General features: G+C 63.2%; 1 protein-coding gene across 1 annotated transcript in view; it reads right to left on the bottom strand.

Annotated features, from left to right (window-relative positions):
* Nucleotides 1-2,090: 2,090 nt before the first annotated feature.
* The window catches only part of HTRA1 (HtrA serine peptidase 1), a 45,490-nt gene continuing 32,797 nt past the window's right edge, over nt 2,091-14,783 (bottom strand). The window contains exons 4-9 of the mRNA XM_036265220.1: nt 8,915-9,109; nt 8,002-8,034; nt 6,689-6,803; nt 5,559-5,616; nt 4,216-4,311; nt 2,091-2,725 (exon numbers count right to left, since the gene is read on the bottom strand). Coding sequence (XP_036121113.1) covers nt 2,557-2,725; nt 4,216-4,311; nt 5,559-5,616; nt 6,689-6,803; nt 8,002-8,034; nt 8,915-9,109 — 666 coding nt within the window. The 3' untranslated portion in view covers nt 2,091-2,556. The remainder of the gene's footprint in view (nt 2,726-4,215; nt 4,312-5,558; nt 5,617-6,688; nt 6,804-8,001; nt 8,035-8,914; nt 9,110-14,783) is intronic.

The raw sequence follows: 14,783 nt of genomic DNA, 5'->3' as shown, positions 1-14,783 counted from the left end.
CAACAAAACAGCAGCTGTGCTCGCCCGGTGGCCCTGTGCCACGTAGGGACCCTCACAACCCCAGGGCAAGGGGGACATCATCATCGTTCCGCCACTTACACAAGGGGAAACTGAGGCTCAAAGACAAGAGTTGACATACGTGTTGCTAGTTATGCATCACTTACCAGGTGCCACGTATTCATTCGTTCACGCCCCCCCAGCCTCAGGAAGCAGGCGCTACAATGACCCCATTTCACAGGTGGGAAACCGGAGAGAGGACAGTAGCTGTGAAGGTCACACAGCTAGTGAGATGCAGACAGCAGAGGGGAGCTCAAGTCTCTGCCGCTCCAAAAGCCATGCTCTTAACAAAGCAGGAGGAGGGGGAGGGGGAGGAGGGGAGGGGGAGGGGAGGGAGAGGGGAGGGGGAAGGGAAGAGAGGAAAGGGGAGGGGGAGGGGAGGAGGAGGGGGAGGGGAGAGGGAGTGGGGGAGGAGAGACGTGGGAGGGGAGGGGAGGGGGAGGGAAGGGGTAGGAGGGAAGGAGAGGGAAGGGGAGGGGGAGGGGAGGGGAGGGGAGGAGGAGGGGGGGGGGGAAGTAGGAGAGGGAAGAGGAGGGGGAGGAGGAGGGAAAACATATGACCCAGGAGGTCCTGAGAGAGCCGCAAGGGTGAGTGTGGGTGCTGGGATGAGCAGTCCCCCCAGTACCCACACCCCACAGACCAGGGCCCCCGGGTCAGGGCAGTCATGTAACCAAACACAGAATGTGCCAGCAAGGGTGCAGCTGCTCCTTCTGTGGAGCATGCAGGGAACACTCTGACCCCACCCAGAATCCCGGCCGGAGATGCTGCTGTGTTTACAGAGGACTCGGGCCAGCTGGTCGCCAGGCTGATTCCTGCCAGAGGAGCCAGCTGTAGCCTCCCCAGCCACGACGCGCTGGGGAGACGGCTCGGCCGGGGCTGCTTGCGACCCAACGCCACCCAGCGTGTCCTCCCCACTGGTGGCCTCTCCGCTCCAGGGACCACCCAGAGGAGCAGGCCCACAGGCAGAACAGCTGAGGAGCGAGGCCTGCTGCCGCAGGCCACTCTGAGTCACCCTTCGACGGAGAGGGAGGGAGCGCGGACCCCACGTCAGCAGCAAAAGGACTCACCGCTCCTTCCGGACTCCGCACAGCGGCCGAGCAGACAAAGCGCAGGGCTGCTCCGCTGCCTGAGTCGGTGCTGACCAGGCCTCTGCCTAACGGCTGTTCCCAAGCTTCACTTGGGCCTTGGCCTTTCCCAGCGCCCCCTCCTCTGCTTTGACCTCGGGCCTTAGCCACCTACTGGTCTGGGAGGAGACCTGAACCTCAGTCCAGTCCAAGGCCCCTTGAGACGGTGACCGAAGGGCTGCTTCCCCTCTGCTCTGGGCAAACACCCCCGGTGTGAGCCTCCACGGGCCCTCGGCTGTGCAGCATCCACGCTCGGGTTCTCAACAGGCCCCTCGGGTCCAGCTTCCCCAACTCCTGGAAAGGTGGAGACGGAGGAGCCCAGAGCTGCCTGAGGCTGTGCCTGCTCAAGGACACTTGGAGGGGCCCCTGCTCTACTCCCCGGCTTACAGTCTACTTGTTATACCAGAGCCCAGGACACCTGGAATCAGCATCCGCCTGGGCTTTCTGGGGACTCAGAACAGGACAGTTTGGGGTCGCATCCTGGTCTCCTCAAGGGTCTCCCTTCCAGAAAGAGACCTGGTTTCTCGGCTGAACCCTGGGAGCAGGGCTGCGTCTGGCCTGTTCTGCCTCCACCCTGGACACAGGGCCTGAGCCAGGTGTAGAGCAGGACACAGAGCATCTCTGCTGACCAACCGCTTGGTGTGAGGTCGACAGGTTCCCTGCCGTCTGAAAAGCTCCGGTTGCGAACGCAACCGTCCTCACCGCCAACCGCACAGCCGGCCGCCGAGCACCGCGGCCGACACCAGGAAGGGTGACTCTGAAACCACCGAGCAGCCTCGAGCTCAGCCCTGCGTGGACAGCGCGGCTTCGCGAGGAGCCCACTGACGCTGACACCACAAGCGCCGTCGGGAGAAAGGGAAAGACGCACACCGGAAGGCCGAGTATGAAGACGTACTTTAATAGCTCAGATTCAAAGTCACCTGCTCCCGGTTCTGGGGACATTCCCCAAAGAGGCGACCGGCCCGTGGAAGCCAGCGCTCACCCTCCCGCGGCCTCGGCGTCTCCCCTGGGCGCAAGGCAGACGCGCCAGTGCCCTCCGGCGCCCAGGGGCCTTCCCCGTAGCCATGCGCTATGCTGACTGCTTCCCGGCCTAGGATGCTGAGTCGGCTAAGGGAGGGGACCGAGGTCGCTGTCACAGGAACAGCCCAAGCTGGCGAGGAAAGCGCGGGCACACACACGATACAGGGGCGTGCCTCTACAGAGTACAGCTGTTCTGCCTGCAAACTATCAGGGAGGAGCCTGGCGGCCAGGGCGCGTCTGCTGGACGAGCAGCGTGGCGCTCGGGAGTCGGGTGTCCCAGCTGCCAGCTCAGAGTCACCCGCATCGTCCCCTGAGGAGTCTCTGACGGAAACGTGGAGCCCGGCCCATGCCCCGTCTACGGGTCGATTTCCTCGGGGATCACCGTGATCATGACGTCTTCATTGCCCCTGCGCACGACCATGTTCAGGGCGCTTTCCTTCCTAATGACGTCGCTGACGTCGTTGGCAGAGGCCACCGACTGCCCGTTGATGCTGATTATGACATCGTTTTCCTTGAGCCCGCCGCTGTAACACAAGGGGGGGCAGCTAATGAATGTCCGCCTGTCTCCCTGCCGCAGGGAGGACCCGCCTGGCGCCGACGGAGGCACAGGTTAGGGCGGAGGTGCCCAGAGCTAACGGGGCGGGTGGCGGTGAATGGGTGTGACTTAAAGCACTGATGGGCTGCTTTACTTCCCTTTGGGGTGATTAGGACACATCGTCAGCCGTGTCCCTGGCAGAAGTGCCCGGCAGCACCTGTCCAACCCATGGCGGACGGCCCGCGAGGGGGAGAGGGGGCGCTATAGTCCATCTGCCACAACCAGACCCGCTGCTCTGACAAGGACGGCGAGCGGGTCTATCGTGGGACCTTCTGTCCTGTCCTTGCTGCTGTGACTTGAGCTCTGTCATGTGACAGCATCGGATAAGCCGTCCTGGCCCTGACGGTCTGGCCCAGAGGTCAGCTCCCTCTGTCTGTCAAGGCTCAGAGGGAAACACTCGTCTTTGCAGCCTGGCTTCTCTGTCACAGCCTCTGGCTCTGCTGAGAGGGCCCCGCTGCCGCGCAGACCGTCCTTAATCCGCTGGGAACCGCCGCGCCCCAGAACCCTTCACTCGCGGACACCGGGGTTTGAATTGCACACGGTTTTCATGTGTCATAAAGCACTGCTTTTCTCTAAAATGTTCTCAAACCCTGGCCGGTTTGACTCAGCAGTTAGAGCGTCGGCCTTCGGACCAAAGAGTCTTGGGTTCGATTCTGGTCAAGGGCACGTACCTCAGTTACGGTTCATCTACGGCCCTGGTTGGGGTCTTGCAGGAGGCGGCCAGTCAATGTGTCTCTTTCACATCAGTGTTTCTCTCTCTCTCTCTCTCCCTCCCCACCCCCACTCTACCTGAACATAAATGAAAAAATATCCTCAGGTGAGGATTTTAAAAAAATTAAAACATAAAATGTTTTCAAACATTTAAAAATGCAAAACGTATTCTTAACCGATGGTGATAAAAGCAGCCGCCCCCAGCCCGGCCCCCGGGAAGCTGCTGGCCCTGGTCCACCTGGCCCTCTGGACACTGTCCACGCAGGGAACGGGTCCTGCCTGTCGGCTGAGCTCCTCTGCACCTGACGGCTGTTACCTGGTTGTTTGCCTAGAGGTGTGCACAGGTGTGGCCTGGTGGCCAACAGACACGACCAGAGAAGGCGGGGGTCTGTCCTGAGGCCTAGAACAGGACCACTGCCCGGGTCTCAGGGACCCTGCTCCTTAGACCCTCTCCCCAGCGGGGCTTGTCTGGGACACTCCTAAGGCATCCACACGCTCCCATCTGGACAGCCCAGGTGCAGCAGGGACTTTTGAAGACAGAAACTCCCTGCTGCTGCTGAGTCCTGAGCCAAACCAGGTCGAAGGCCTGGCCGGCAGGCGGACCCCGGACGTCCGATCACTCTGTCCACGATGCTCACAGTCGCCTGCGCTGACAGGACCCCCAGAACCACGAGGATATCAGGAAGAGGGGGCGTCATTCACACTCACGCTTCGGCTGGGGTGTCGGGAATGACTTCGATGATATACGCCCCCGAAAGCACGTCCGGGAAGTCTCGGTGCCGGTCCTTCAGCTCCTTGGCTTTGCTGCCCAGGAGGAAGAGCACCCGTGTGAAGACGGGGCGTCAACGCTGCCGCCGCGGAGACCCGGCTCCCACCCCCCTTCTCCTGCTCCAACGTGAAATCCGCCCTGATTCTGCGCCTCCTGGACTCGGAGCCTTACTGCGTAGCAGCGAGAGAAGCGTCTCGTCATTGTCACTCATTTTACTGGCTGCCTGGCAGCTGCCCCTGCAGGAGTCCGTGGAGAGCGGTGGGCTGGGCTGGGGCCTCAGCTCTGCCGCCTTCTAACTGTGACCTGGTCAGCGGCTTACCCTCTCTGAGCTTAGTTCGCTCAAGTGCAAAACAGGGATGATGACCTGCCTCTATACACGGCCGTGTGGGGATGAGAGATCGTCCAGGGACAGCGCCAGACCCAGCCTGGCGCCGAGACGGTAGGTGATCAACGGGGCCTGCCGTGAGCACCCACTGAATCACCCGGTCCCCACCACACACCCAAATGCCTGCGCCGTTACCTCATCCTGAACAGCAGGAAACGGAGGCGTCCAGAGGCCAAATCGTTCCCCAAATCACAACCAGGGAGAGGCAGAGCTCAGCCGAGAACCCAGGAGGCCGGATTCCAGGGCTTACACCCCTGTCTCCCGCAGTTCGAGACCAGCACTGACCTGCCTGTCAGTCTTAGCGAAGAAGGGAACCAGCGTCCCTCTGTGTCTCTCTCTTGTAACATGGGCTCACAACTAACTGCCAGGTAATCGTAACAATGTATTAATACCTACGTTACTGTGTTTCCCTCTTTGCCCAGTTTACCCACAACAGTTTCAACTACACCCTTAGTCACCAGGATTTGTGCAATTACATCAGATTTTCTCATCAAGGGTGAAGAACACCCTGGCAGCCACATGCCCAGCTCGCTCGGGAAAACAAGCCCATCAGTCAGGCGGGCCTGACCCGGATTCCTGCAGCCACAGCCCAAGGGCAGGCGAGCTAAGGACGGGCAGGGCGCTGGGCAGAGGGCGAGGCCTGGGGCGGGGCCTGGGGCACTCCCGGAATGTGGGTGTCAACACAAGTGCTGCGAGCCAGGCCGGAGGGAGGGTGACCAACGCCCCCTGCTGCGCAGGCCTGCCTTCAGAATGGGACAAGGGCCACTCCTCTCTGAGTGTTACCTAGCTCGAACCCAACACTGAGCTCTGGGGCAGCGGGAAGCTTCTTCTCAATGAACACCTTCCAGAGGTCGGCGTCACTCGGATGGGACACAGACACGGCATCCTGTTACCCACCTGGATGTGAGCGACATCATCCGGATGCCGATGTACTTCTTCTTCGTGATGGCTTTGCCTGGTGGGACATCGAAAGGACAGCAGAGGTCAGCGGCTGGTGACTGTGCTGGGGACGCCCTGCGGCTCAATCCCCATCCGCAAAGTCAGGGCCCGGCGGGCGTACGGAGGCTGTGGTCCAAACTCTTCCGGGGGCTGGGAAGTCCTGTCACTTCAGTTAATGGCTGAAAACCTAGGGGGATCCTCGACTCCCCTTTGTTCCATCCTGGCCTTTGATAAGGGGTCTATCCTTCCTGCAGATCCAGAATGCGGGCCCTTCCCTCCACCCTGGTCTGGACAGCTGGAAGAGTCTCTTAACTGGTCTCCCATTGCCACCCAGCCCTCAGCAGTCACCTCCGCGCCCCGAGAGTGACCTTGCAAAGCAAACAGATGGTGGACTTTTCTGCTCTCCAGTAGCTGAAAGGCAAGCCCAGCCTCACCGTGGCCAGCTGGGACCTGGCTGACGTCTTTCCACACCCGTGTGTGCACTGCATCCAGCCGCTAGACCCACTCTCGGGGCCTGAGCCCGCTCTGCTGCACGGGGCGGAGGCCTGGAGCCCGCTGGTCCTCGGGCAGGACACCCTCCCTGACACCCCTGCCCGCAGGCTCCCTCTCCTGCAGGTCTGTGCGCTCAGGCGGTGTCACGGGCTGCCCCTCCCCCACTCCCTGCCTCATCTCCTGGGAGGCACTTGTCATCTGAAATCATCTTAATTGTTTGTCTGCTGTCAGTCTCCCCCTCCCCTGGGCAGAAGGTAAACGTCACACCTGCAAGGGACCCCCAGCCTGACCCCGAGCAGAGGGCCCATAAACGTCTGAGGAATGAATGATCTCCCTGAATCTCAGCTTTCTCATCATCGAAACGGGCTGCTAGTCCCACCCGACAGGCAAAGGCACTGGCAACACCGTGAGTGGCACAGAGATGATGGGCAGAAATGCCCTGGTCTCGTGTGCCACAGGTCAGAACTGGCAAGCCTGTGACCTAGCCCGGGCACGCAGGCGTCCCCTCCCTCTGAGACACCCCGGGGGGCTCGGTGTCCTGCCCCGGCGCAGGCCCCCGGAGCAGCCAAGCCCAGGCCTGCGGGCTCTCTCTTCACCTTTGGCCTGTCGGTCATGCGACTCCGTCAGGAACTTCTTAATCTTGTCAGATGGGATCGCGAAGGAGATCCCGGCCGTCACTTTCAGAGTGTTGATTCCGATCACTTCGCCATCCTGAAAGGGAGACCGGCATGCCTGGGGCCCAGCAAGGTGCACCCAGGAAAGCGGGAGGCTCGGGTGGAGGGAGTCTGAGCCGGGGTCTGGGGGAGAAAGCACTTGGGCAGCGGCAAGTCCTGCTCAGAAGGGAGACCCGCCCTCGGGGGCCCCTCGGGGGTCCCCACGCTGTGAGCACCGTCTCGAGCAGTTTCAGGGTCACTCTGCTCCTTTCGCAGGGAGCTGCCAAACCTGAGCCCAGAACCCGCTGTCCACACCCTCCTGACCCCCCAAGTCCAGTGATCCCAGGGCTCCTGCTGATACCAGGAGGACTGGGTTACCCACTTCATTTCCAGAAAATGCATTTCGGATGGCAGCCTTCGGGCTGCGGTGGGGCAGGGGGCAGGGACAATGGCCTCGTCCCCTCTGCTTGTCTCAGGCCAGCGTTCAATCAGGGAAGAAGCCCGCTGACGGGGGGACTGTGATTCTAGAGGAGCACGCGGTTCAGTCACCGCCACTCGACGGGACATGGTCGTGGCGCGACAGGCCCGCCACTCGCCATTCGGCCACTGTTCCGAAAGCTACTGTAAATGGATGCTCAGCTCGGCTCGAAAGGGACGCCGGCCAAGAGAGGACATGCACCTCTCTGCACACTTCCCCTGGCGCTGAGAACTCAGCCCCCAACTCCGGGGCACCCTCCGGAGGCACCCCCATCCGGGCCTTGCTAAACATGTCTCCGTTTCGTCACCTACAGGAGGGGTGAGCCCGGTGACCGCTGAGCTGTGCCCCGGCTCTCAGTGTGACTCTGAGGCGCCCCTAAGCGACATCTGTGGAGTGGGGAACCCTCGCTCCCGCCAGGTCCTGAGGGAGGGCTCCTGGCCAAGACAGAGAGGTGGACACGCCAGGCCGGCCGCCCCAGCAGCCTGGAGGGCCCCCTGGAGGACACGCCTTTCTGGGCCAGACCAGAGCGCTGACGCCTCCGAACCAAGGCTCCTGCAGCGGCCGACCTCCACTGACCAGCTCGCGACTTCCAGATACCACGGGTGTGCCCACGGGCATGCCCTCCAGCCCTCCCTCTTCCCCGACAGGAGAGAAGGGTGATTTGCAAGGACACGGGACACTCACAGATTTCACTTCGAAAGGATGAATGTGCTGGGCAAGGTCATGTCCCCCAGAAAAGAAAGAATAGTAAGTAAATAAATAAATGATCAGGCCTTACCAGGTTCACCAGCGGGCCTCCCGAGTTCCCGTACTGAAAGCAAGCACACGGAGAAGGTTACGAGTCCTGTCCCTCCACGCTCCAATCTACATCCCTGCCTGGCAGGTTCCCGAGTGGGTTCTTTCTGTGATTTGTCCCCGTTACCCTATTATTTTGCTGGGGGGTGAAAAGGAAGGACCTTAACCATGTTCGGAAAGTTCTAGAGACGCCATAAATGGGATTTCGTTTTTTGCTCCCGAGCTCAGAGTCCAGCTGTGAACTCCCTGAAACACCCAACACGACCTTCTTTCGGCAGCAGCCCGGCTGCCCACCTGCGGCTGCACCCCAGGGTTTCAGTCTGCACAGCCCCCCATGCACCCCCACTTTGCTGCTGGGGCTGGAAGTCCACGTGGTTTCCATTGCTTTGCGCAGACCACAGGACAGCTTGGGAACGGAGCCTGTTCGAGCAGAGACATGCTGTGCTTCTTATTTATCACACAGATGTCGGGGTGGGGGTGCGCTTTACAAACATGAACCCTGTCGGGAGACAACCGGGAAACATGGTTTACAAAGACGGTGTGGAGCCACCCCCGGCCTCATCAGACACCGAGTGGCATAGGGGTAGCACTCAGGATGCACCCCAAGGCACAGCCAACAGCCGGGTCTGCGGGGCCCGTGCCAGGGTGAGGGTCCCGCCTCCACAGCAGCCCTACTGAGGGCCCCGCGGGGCTCCTCTGGGCTGCAGACCTTGGCAAACCCAAGTCCCTCATGACAGCCCTGCAGTCGCTGCAGGGCTGGGGCCCGGCTGCAGCCTCATCGGCTGGAGGCTTCCCAGGGACCTCCTTGCACAGCACCTGAGGGTTGGACCCGCCCTGGCTCCTAGGCCTGACTTTCCAAAAGCCCGCCCAAGCCCAGGCGGCAGGGCCTGGCTCACGTTGATGATGGCGTCGGTCTGGATGTAGTCCATGTCGGAGTTCCGGAGCCCCAGCTCCTTGCCGCCGCGCTGGGTGGTGCTGACGATCCCGGTGGTGACCGTGTTCTGAAGGGAAAACGGGCTTCCGATGGCGACCACGAACTCCCCCGGCCGCAGCTCCGAGGAGCGGCCGAGCAGCAGCACAGGCAGCTTCCCCTAGAGACACAGGGCTGGCGTCACTGCTCTGGGCCCCGCCACGGACGGCACAGATGCCACGGAAGCCACGCCACAGCGGGCTTGCGGAAACCCGGCAGCCCTCCACCCTCCTGGCCCGGGTCACACTTCCTTCCCACCCCGCTGACCAATGCGCCGCGCAAGCTGCTGCGAGCACGGAAGCCGCCGGCCGAGGAAAACGCAAGAAGGTCCCTGGAGGCCACCTGGGCCGCAGCCCATCTGGGAGCGACCGGCCAGATTCACTCAGAACCTGAGACCAGCAAACAGAGGGAGGCACGTTTCAGACTTGGGGCAAGACTACCTGGGGTGCCCTGAGACTGCAGGGAGGACCCCGAGCTCACGCCCCTGGCTGGAGGGACAGGCTGGAGCTGCCCCCACACCACAGGCACCTCTTCCTGAGTCCGGCACCCCGAGTGCTCAGGCGGGGACGGCGAGCTCAGCTTTGTGGGTCCCGTGCTGAGTCCCTGCCCCTCTGGGTGAGGGTCGGGCAGCAAGGCATCCAGGATTCCCAGACGCCCAGACCCAAGAGACAGGCTCTCCCCTTGTCTGCAAGGGTCCTCCACCGCCACCTCTGCCCCTGGCCGGGGCAGGCCGAGTGAGCCCGACCCAGATGCCCTGTGCAGGCTGGCAGAGTCGAAGGCCCAACAACTCTTCAAACCCAAGCAGAACAAAATGAAGCCAGCTCGCATCACCGGGGCAGAGAGCCGGGCTTCCATTGGGGGGGGGGGGGGGCTGGGCCCTCCCCAGAGCCCAGGAGTCCTTTGTGCCTTTGTTCTGTGAGTCAAATGGGCAACTTCCCCGAGCTCTGTGGGCCAGGCCCAGAAGGCCAGAGCTAGGTCCGCTCCGTGCTCGTCGGAATGTAAGAGTCCTCATGTCCGTCCACCTCACCAGAGAAGAAGGAAGGGGTCCGGGGGGTGGGGGGTTGGGGTCCAGGGGGGTCCAGGGGGGGGTCCAGCAGTGACTTCAGCATGTCCTCTGCCAGGGACAGAGCAGACACCAGCTGATGGACCATTTCACAGATGAAGAAACTGAGGCTCTGAGCCACTGGGTGGCTTGAGTCAGAGAGGGGCCTAAACTTGGGGCTGGCACCCTGGCCCCAGACTCTCTCACCCACACAGCACCTGGCCACAGAGACTCCCTCCCGCTCCCACAAAGGGAACTGCTCAGGAGGTGGCTGGGCCTGCACGGTCAGAGGAAGGAAGGGACAGTGGAGGGGGGATCTAAGGCCTGGAACTGACTAAGACGCGTGAGGAGGAAGGCCCCGCAGACCACAGGTCCTGACAGGCCGGGGAGCACAGGGCCGTGGGGAGCACAGGGCCGTGGGGAGCACAGGGCCGTGGGGAGCACAGAACCCTGGCCGGGCCGCGAGAAGAGCCCGGCCCGAGCTCACCACCACTGCAGGCTCAGCGTTCTCATCTGGAAAATGGGATCATGTCGCCGTCCAGCTCCTCAGCCAGCCGTGAGAACTAAGGGACTTGAGACTGGCACAGAGCCTGGCTCCTTTCAGGCCTCACGTGAGTGGGCCGGGTCGGCATCACGTGAGTACTGACGACTGTTCTTGGTGTTGGGGTCTGTGCAGACGCCATGGAGGAGCCCTCACCAGTTAAACTCCCACAGGCGAGCCCGGGTCACCCGGCCTCCCACCCAGCAGAAGGCTGCCTGAGGCCAGCGTGCAGGGTGCTGCTCCCAGGGCAGGCCTGCACCCCCGACCCCCGCTCATCGTCGCCCGGCACCCAGCAAGCTCAGCACGGCCTGCTGACCCTGCGCCCAGCCAGCGTCCCTGCCATCAGTGACCTCATCCAACAGTTGCAGTACAGCGGGTGGGCGGAAGGAGTCAGGGTCAGTGATGGGGGACCCACCGGGACACTCCTCCTCCTTCAGGGCCAACTTCGGCGCACGTGGTCGAGGTCAAACACAGAAGGGTGGGCTCAGCCCACGACCGCTCTGCCACAGGCTGGGAACATGGGAACGTTACGCGCGCCTCCGCCTCCGCGCGCCTCCGCCCTGCGCGCCTCCGCCTCCGCGCCCGGCTGTCCAGCGCGCAGGCCTCGGGGCGGCCAGGAGGCGGAGGGGCCTACAGGAAGCGCTTTCTCCATGTCCATCTCCCTCCCCGAGTCTGAGCTCAGGCCCAGAGACCGGGGAAGGCCCAGCACGTCGGGGGTGCTGCATGCAGAAGAGGTGAGGGCACGCCCCTCCCTCCCCCCGGCAAGGGCCTGGTGCTGCCCAGCCACACTGGCTGGGTAGGGCCAGCCGTCCAGGGGACGCTTAGAGACCCCGTGGACAAGCGTGGCTCCGGCGCATTGAGGTCATCCACACCCGGGTGACCGCGTGGGCTTGGCCAAGTGACCGTCAGGGGTCCAGCCAGAGACTCCTGAGACCCCTCGCCACTGAACCGAGGAGGAAAGGCAGGTCACGGGGCCACGGGGTCAGCGCCGTGCCAGTGGGCAGCACAGTGCTCACCTCGCGGATTACAGACACTCACGGGGAAACAGCCAGGGGACGCAGGACCAGGGGAGCGGGTGGAACGGGAAGCCTGAACGGAGGAGGAGGAATGAACCTTCCGCCTCCCAGATGACGAAGCGCTTCCATGACCCCGGGGGTTCCAGCGTACCTCCCCCCACTGTACAGATGTGGAAACTGAGGCTCAGAGGAGCGACTTCCCATCTGTCCTGGATCTGAGGAGCAGCTTGGCTGAGCTAGAAACAGGCTTCCCAGCTCGGGAGACCTGCGCCCCCAGGACGTGTTGACCCCGGGTTCTGCTCGCAGGCAGGGATCTCGGCCAGGGAGAGGGGCCCGGCCGGGTTCATGGCTCTCCGTGAAGTCGGGGTGCCTTTCCAAGGCCAGTGTTTGGGAGCCGCTGGCCCACAGTGTCAGGCTCCCGTCTGTCCCGGATCCGAGCAGACTCCCCCCGCCTCCAGCTTCCCCTCGGGCCTCGGCGCCGCCATATGTCCGCCCGCCAAGTTCCTCTCAGTAACCGAGCGTTTTATCCCATCGCTGTCTAGACATACTCTCCACGGAAGGACTTGGGGCGACGAGACGCAGACACGGCTGGAAGCTCGAAGCCACGCCTGGCTGTGACCTGCAGTCGTGAAACACCCGCCACCCATCCTGGTCTAACCCTGTGCCCGTCCACAGGCCGGTACCCACGCCGCCCACGTCAACGCGCCCACGTCAATGTGCCCACGGCTCTGGGCTGCAGACCGTCTGCTCTTCTGAGCGGCCCAGCCACAGGCCCTCTTGGAGCTGCCGGCCTCCTCCCAACAGCACCTCCCATGTCTGCCATCTCGCTGGAGCCTGGTGGCAGCCTAGCAAGGGGCCCTCCACTGGTGGATGACGCGAGGAGGGAGAGGGCACGGATGACGCGAGCGGGGGGGGGGGGGGCTGTGGCTCTCTGAGCCTCACGTCAGCTGCTCCAGCCCCTGGAGGGGTGACATGCGAGGCCGTGTCCGTGCCCCAGAGTGGGGAGCTGGGGAAGCCCCTCCGTGTCAGAGCCAGAGGGAGCCCTCAGGCCCCACCCAGCCAGCCTGCCGCTCAAGACCGGCCCAAGTCCTCAAGGTCACACACACGCTCACAAGGGGGAGCCCGGGCGGCCAGCAGAGACAAGGGTCACGCAGGGCGAAAGGCGCGCCTGGCGCAGTCTGACGGGCGTTCTCACGAGAGCCGCGGGAGTGAGTCTAAGGACACACCGGTGCCAAGTACCCGAGGTGCCAGCGCACTGCCACCCAGGAGGATGCACAGAGCGCCCCGGGAGGACGTCAGAAGTCCGGGGTGTGACGCCAGCCTCACCGTGTCTGTTCTGAAGCAGAACAGTGGCTGCAGGCAGGGTGCTAATCGTGTGGATTCAGTGCCAGGATGCGGAGGAGGCTGGCGCATGTGACTGGAGACAGCTCTCTGCCTGAGACAGTCCCCAGGGACCCCGCCAACAACGGAGAACGTCCTCCACGGGCAGCACCCGGCCCCTCCGAGTGCCCGGCACAGTGAACACAGACGGGCACTCCGCCGGTGACCCAGGCTCACTGTCTGATGGGACGACAGCCACACGAGCCACCAGCCACGCGGCAGTACAGAGACCACGTCCCAATCTCCATCTCCACGGTCGCTCAGCCCGGAATCTCCCAAAGGGCTCACCGTACGTCCACACCAAAACGGACTCGGGTGTACCACTGAGGGTGTTTCAGCTGGAAGGGCAGGGAGGGGCCAGGGCCGGTCACTGCCAAGGCCCAAGGACAACAGGAGAAGAGGCCGGGCCTCGTGGTCACAGGACGGCCGTGCCAGGCGTCACGTGTGGCTGTGGCCGTGCCCAGTGGGAGGAAAGATCTCTGCTTTTGTCCCTTCACGAGGACAGAGAATCCAGAACACCCAGCACGTGCCTCCTCCAGGGTCACTGGCCAGCAGCAGGCGTCGGGGTGCCGTCAGCCACCCAGCGGCGAGGGGATCGTGGCCCCGGGACTGTCGTAGCTGGCTCAGGGCTGCCTGCATTAGGAATGGGGTGGACGGAGGGACCCTAAACCAGCTCGGGGCTCTGGCAGCAGGGAGAGGAACCTTGGGGGAAGTGGCTCGTTTAGAGTGGAGACCCCAAAGGCCCTGGCAGGTATGATTTCATGCGGGTTTTGGGGGGCTGGGGGTGGGAGCAGGAGTCTGCTTCAAAGGAAAGCAGTGGCTCCAGGTTTCCACAGTGTCAGCAGGACACAGGGTCTGAGCAGAGCCCTCGGCAACCCAGCCGCGTGTGGGCGCTCCGCATGCCTGGCTGTCCGTCCCGCGGCCCTCACCGCTGGCTCTCCGTGGGGCCCTCGCCAGGGGACTGAGGGTCCCACAGCTAGGTGGTGGCATTACCCGAGGGTCCTCTGCACCTGAGATTCCAGGTGTTCTTATCACCAGCCCACTCTGCCCACTGCCCCGATGCTCGGAGCAAGCTGGCCAGCAAGAAAGAGCTGCTCTGTGCCCGCACTGGTCCTCAGGGGCAGGTGACGGGAGCAAAGATGTCACACAACAGGGCAATGGGAGGCTTGAAGAAAAATCCGAACAGAGGCCGGGCAGAGGAAGCGGAGTTCCTGCATCTCACGGAGGGGAGCCGGGATCATCCTCAGATAGGCCCGGACCAGGGCTCGAGGCCTACGCGGCACCACCTGCCTTCAGGGCTCCACGTGTGCCTGGGCTCCCACTGATGGGGATCCCAGCCCCGGGCGCCCCAGGGAGGGCTGAGCTGCGTAACGGGGCTGATGGCATGCTCCCGGCTTCCAGGGCAGAACTACGGAGGGCGGTGTGGGACAGAGATGTGGACAAGTGTGCAGGCACACACAGGTACACACGGAGGCACACACACAGAGGCGCACCCTCAGAGGCGCACACTCAGGCGCACACAGAGAGGCGCCCCCTCAGAGGCGCACACTCAGAGGCGCTCACACAGAGGCGCACACTCAGGCGCACACACAGGTGCATACAGAGAGGCGCCCCCACAGAGGCGCTCACACTCAGGCGCACACACAGGCGCACACTCAGGCGCACACAGAGAGACGCCCCCACAGAGGCGCACACTCAGAGGCGCTCACACAGAGGCGCACACTCAGGCGCACACACAGGCGCACACTCAGAGGCGCACACTCAGGCGCACACACAGGTGCACACTCAGAGGTGCACACTCAGAGGCGCACACAGG

Source organism: Molossus molossus, unplaced genomic scaffold (genome assembly GCF_014108415.1).
Source record: "Molossus molossus isolate mMolMol1 unplaced genomic scaffold, mMolMol1.p scaffold_m16_p_17, whole genome shotgun sequence".
Classification (NCBI taxonomy): Eukaryota; Metazoa; Chordata; class Mammalia; order Chiroptera; family Molossidae; genus Molossus; species Molossus molossus.
Note: the sequence above shows the minus strand (reverse complement) of the source record. Positions and strands in the feature narration are given on the sequence as shown.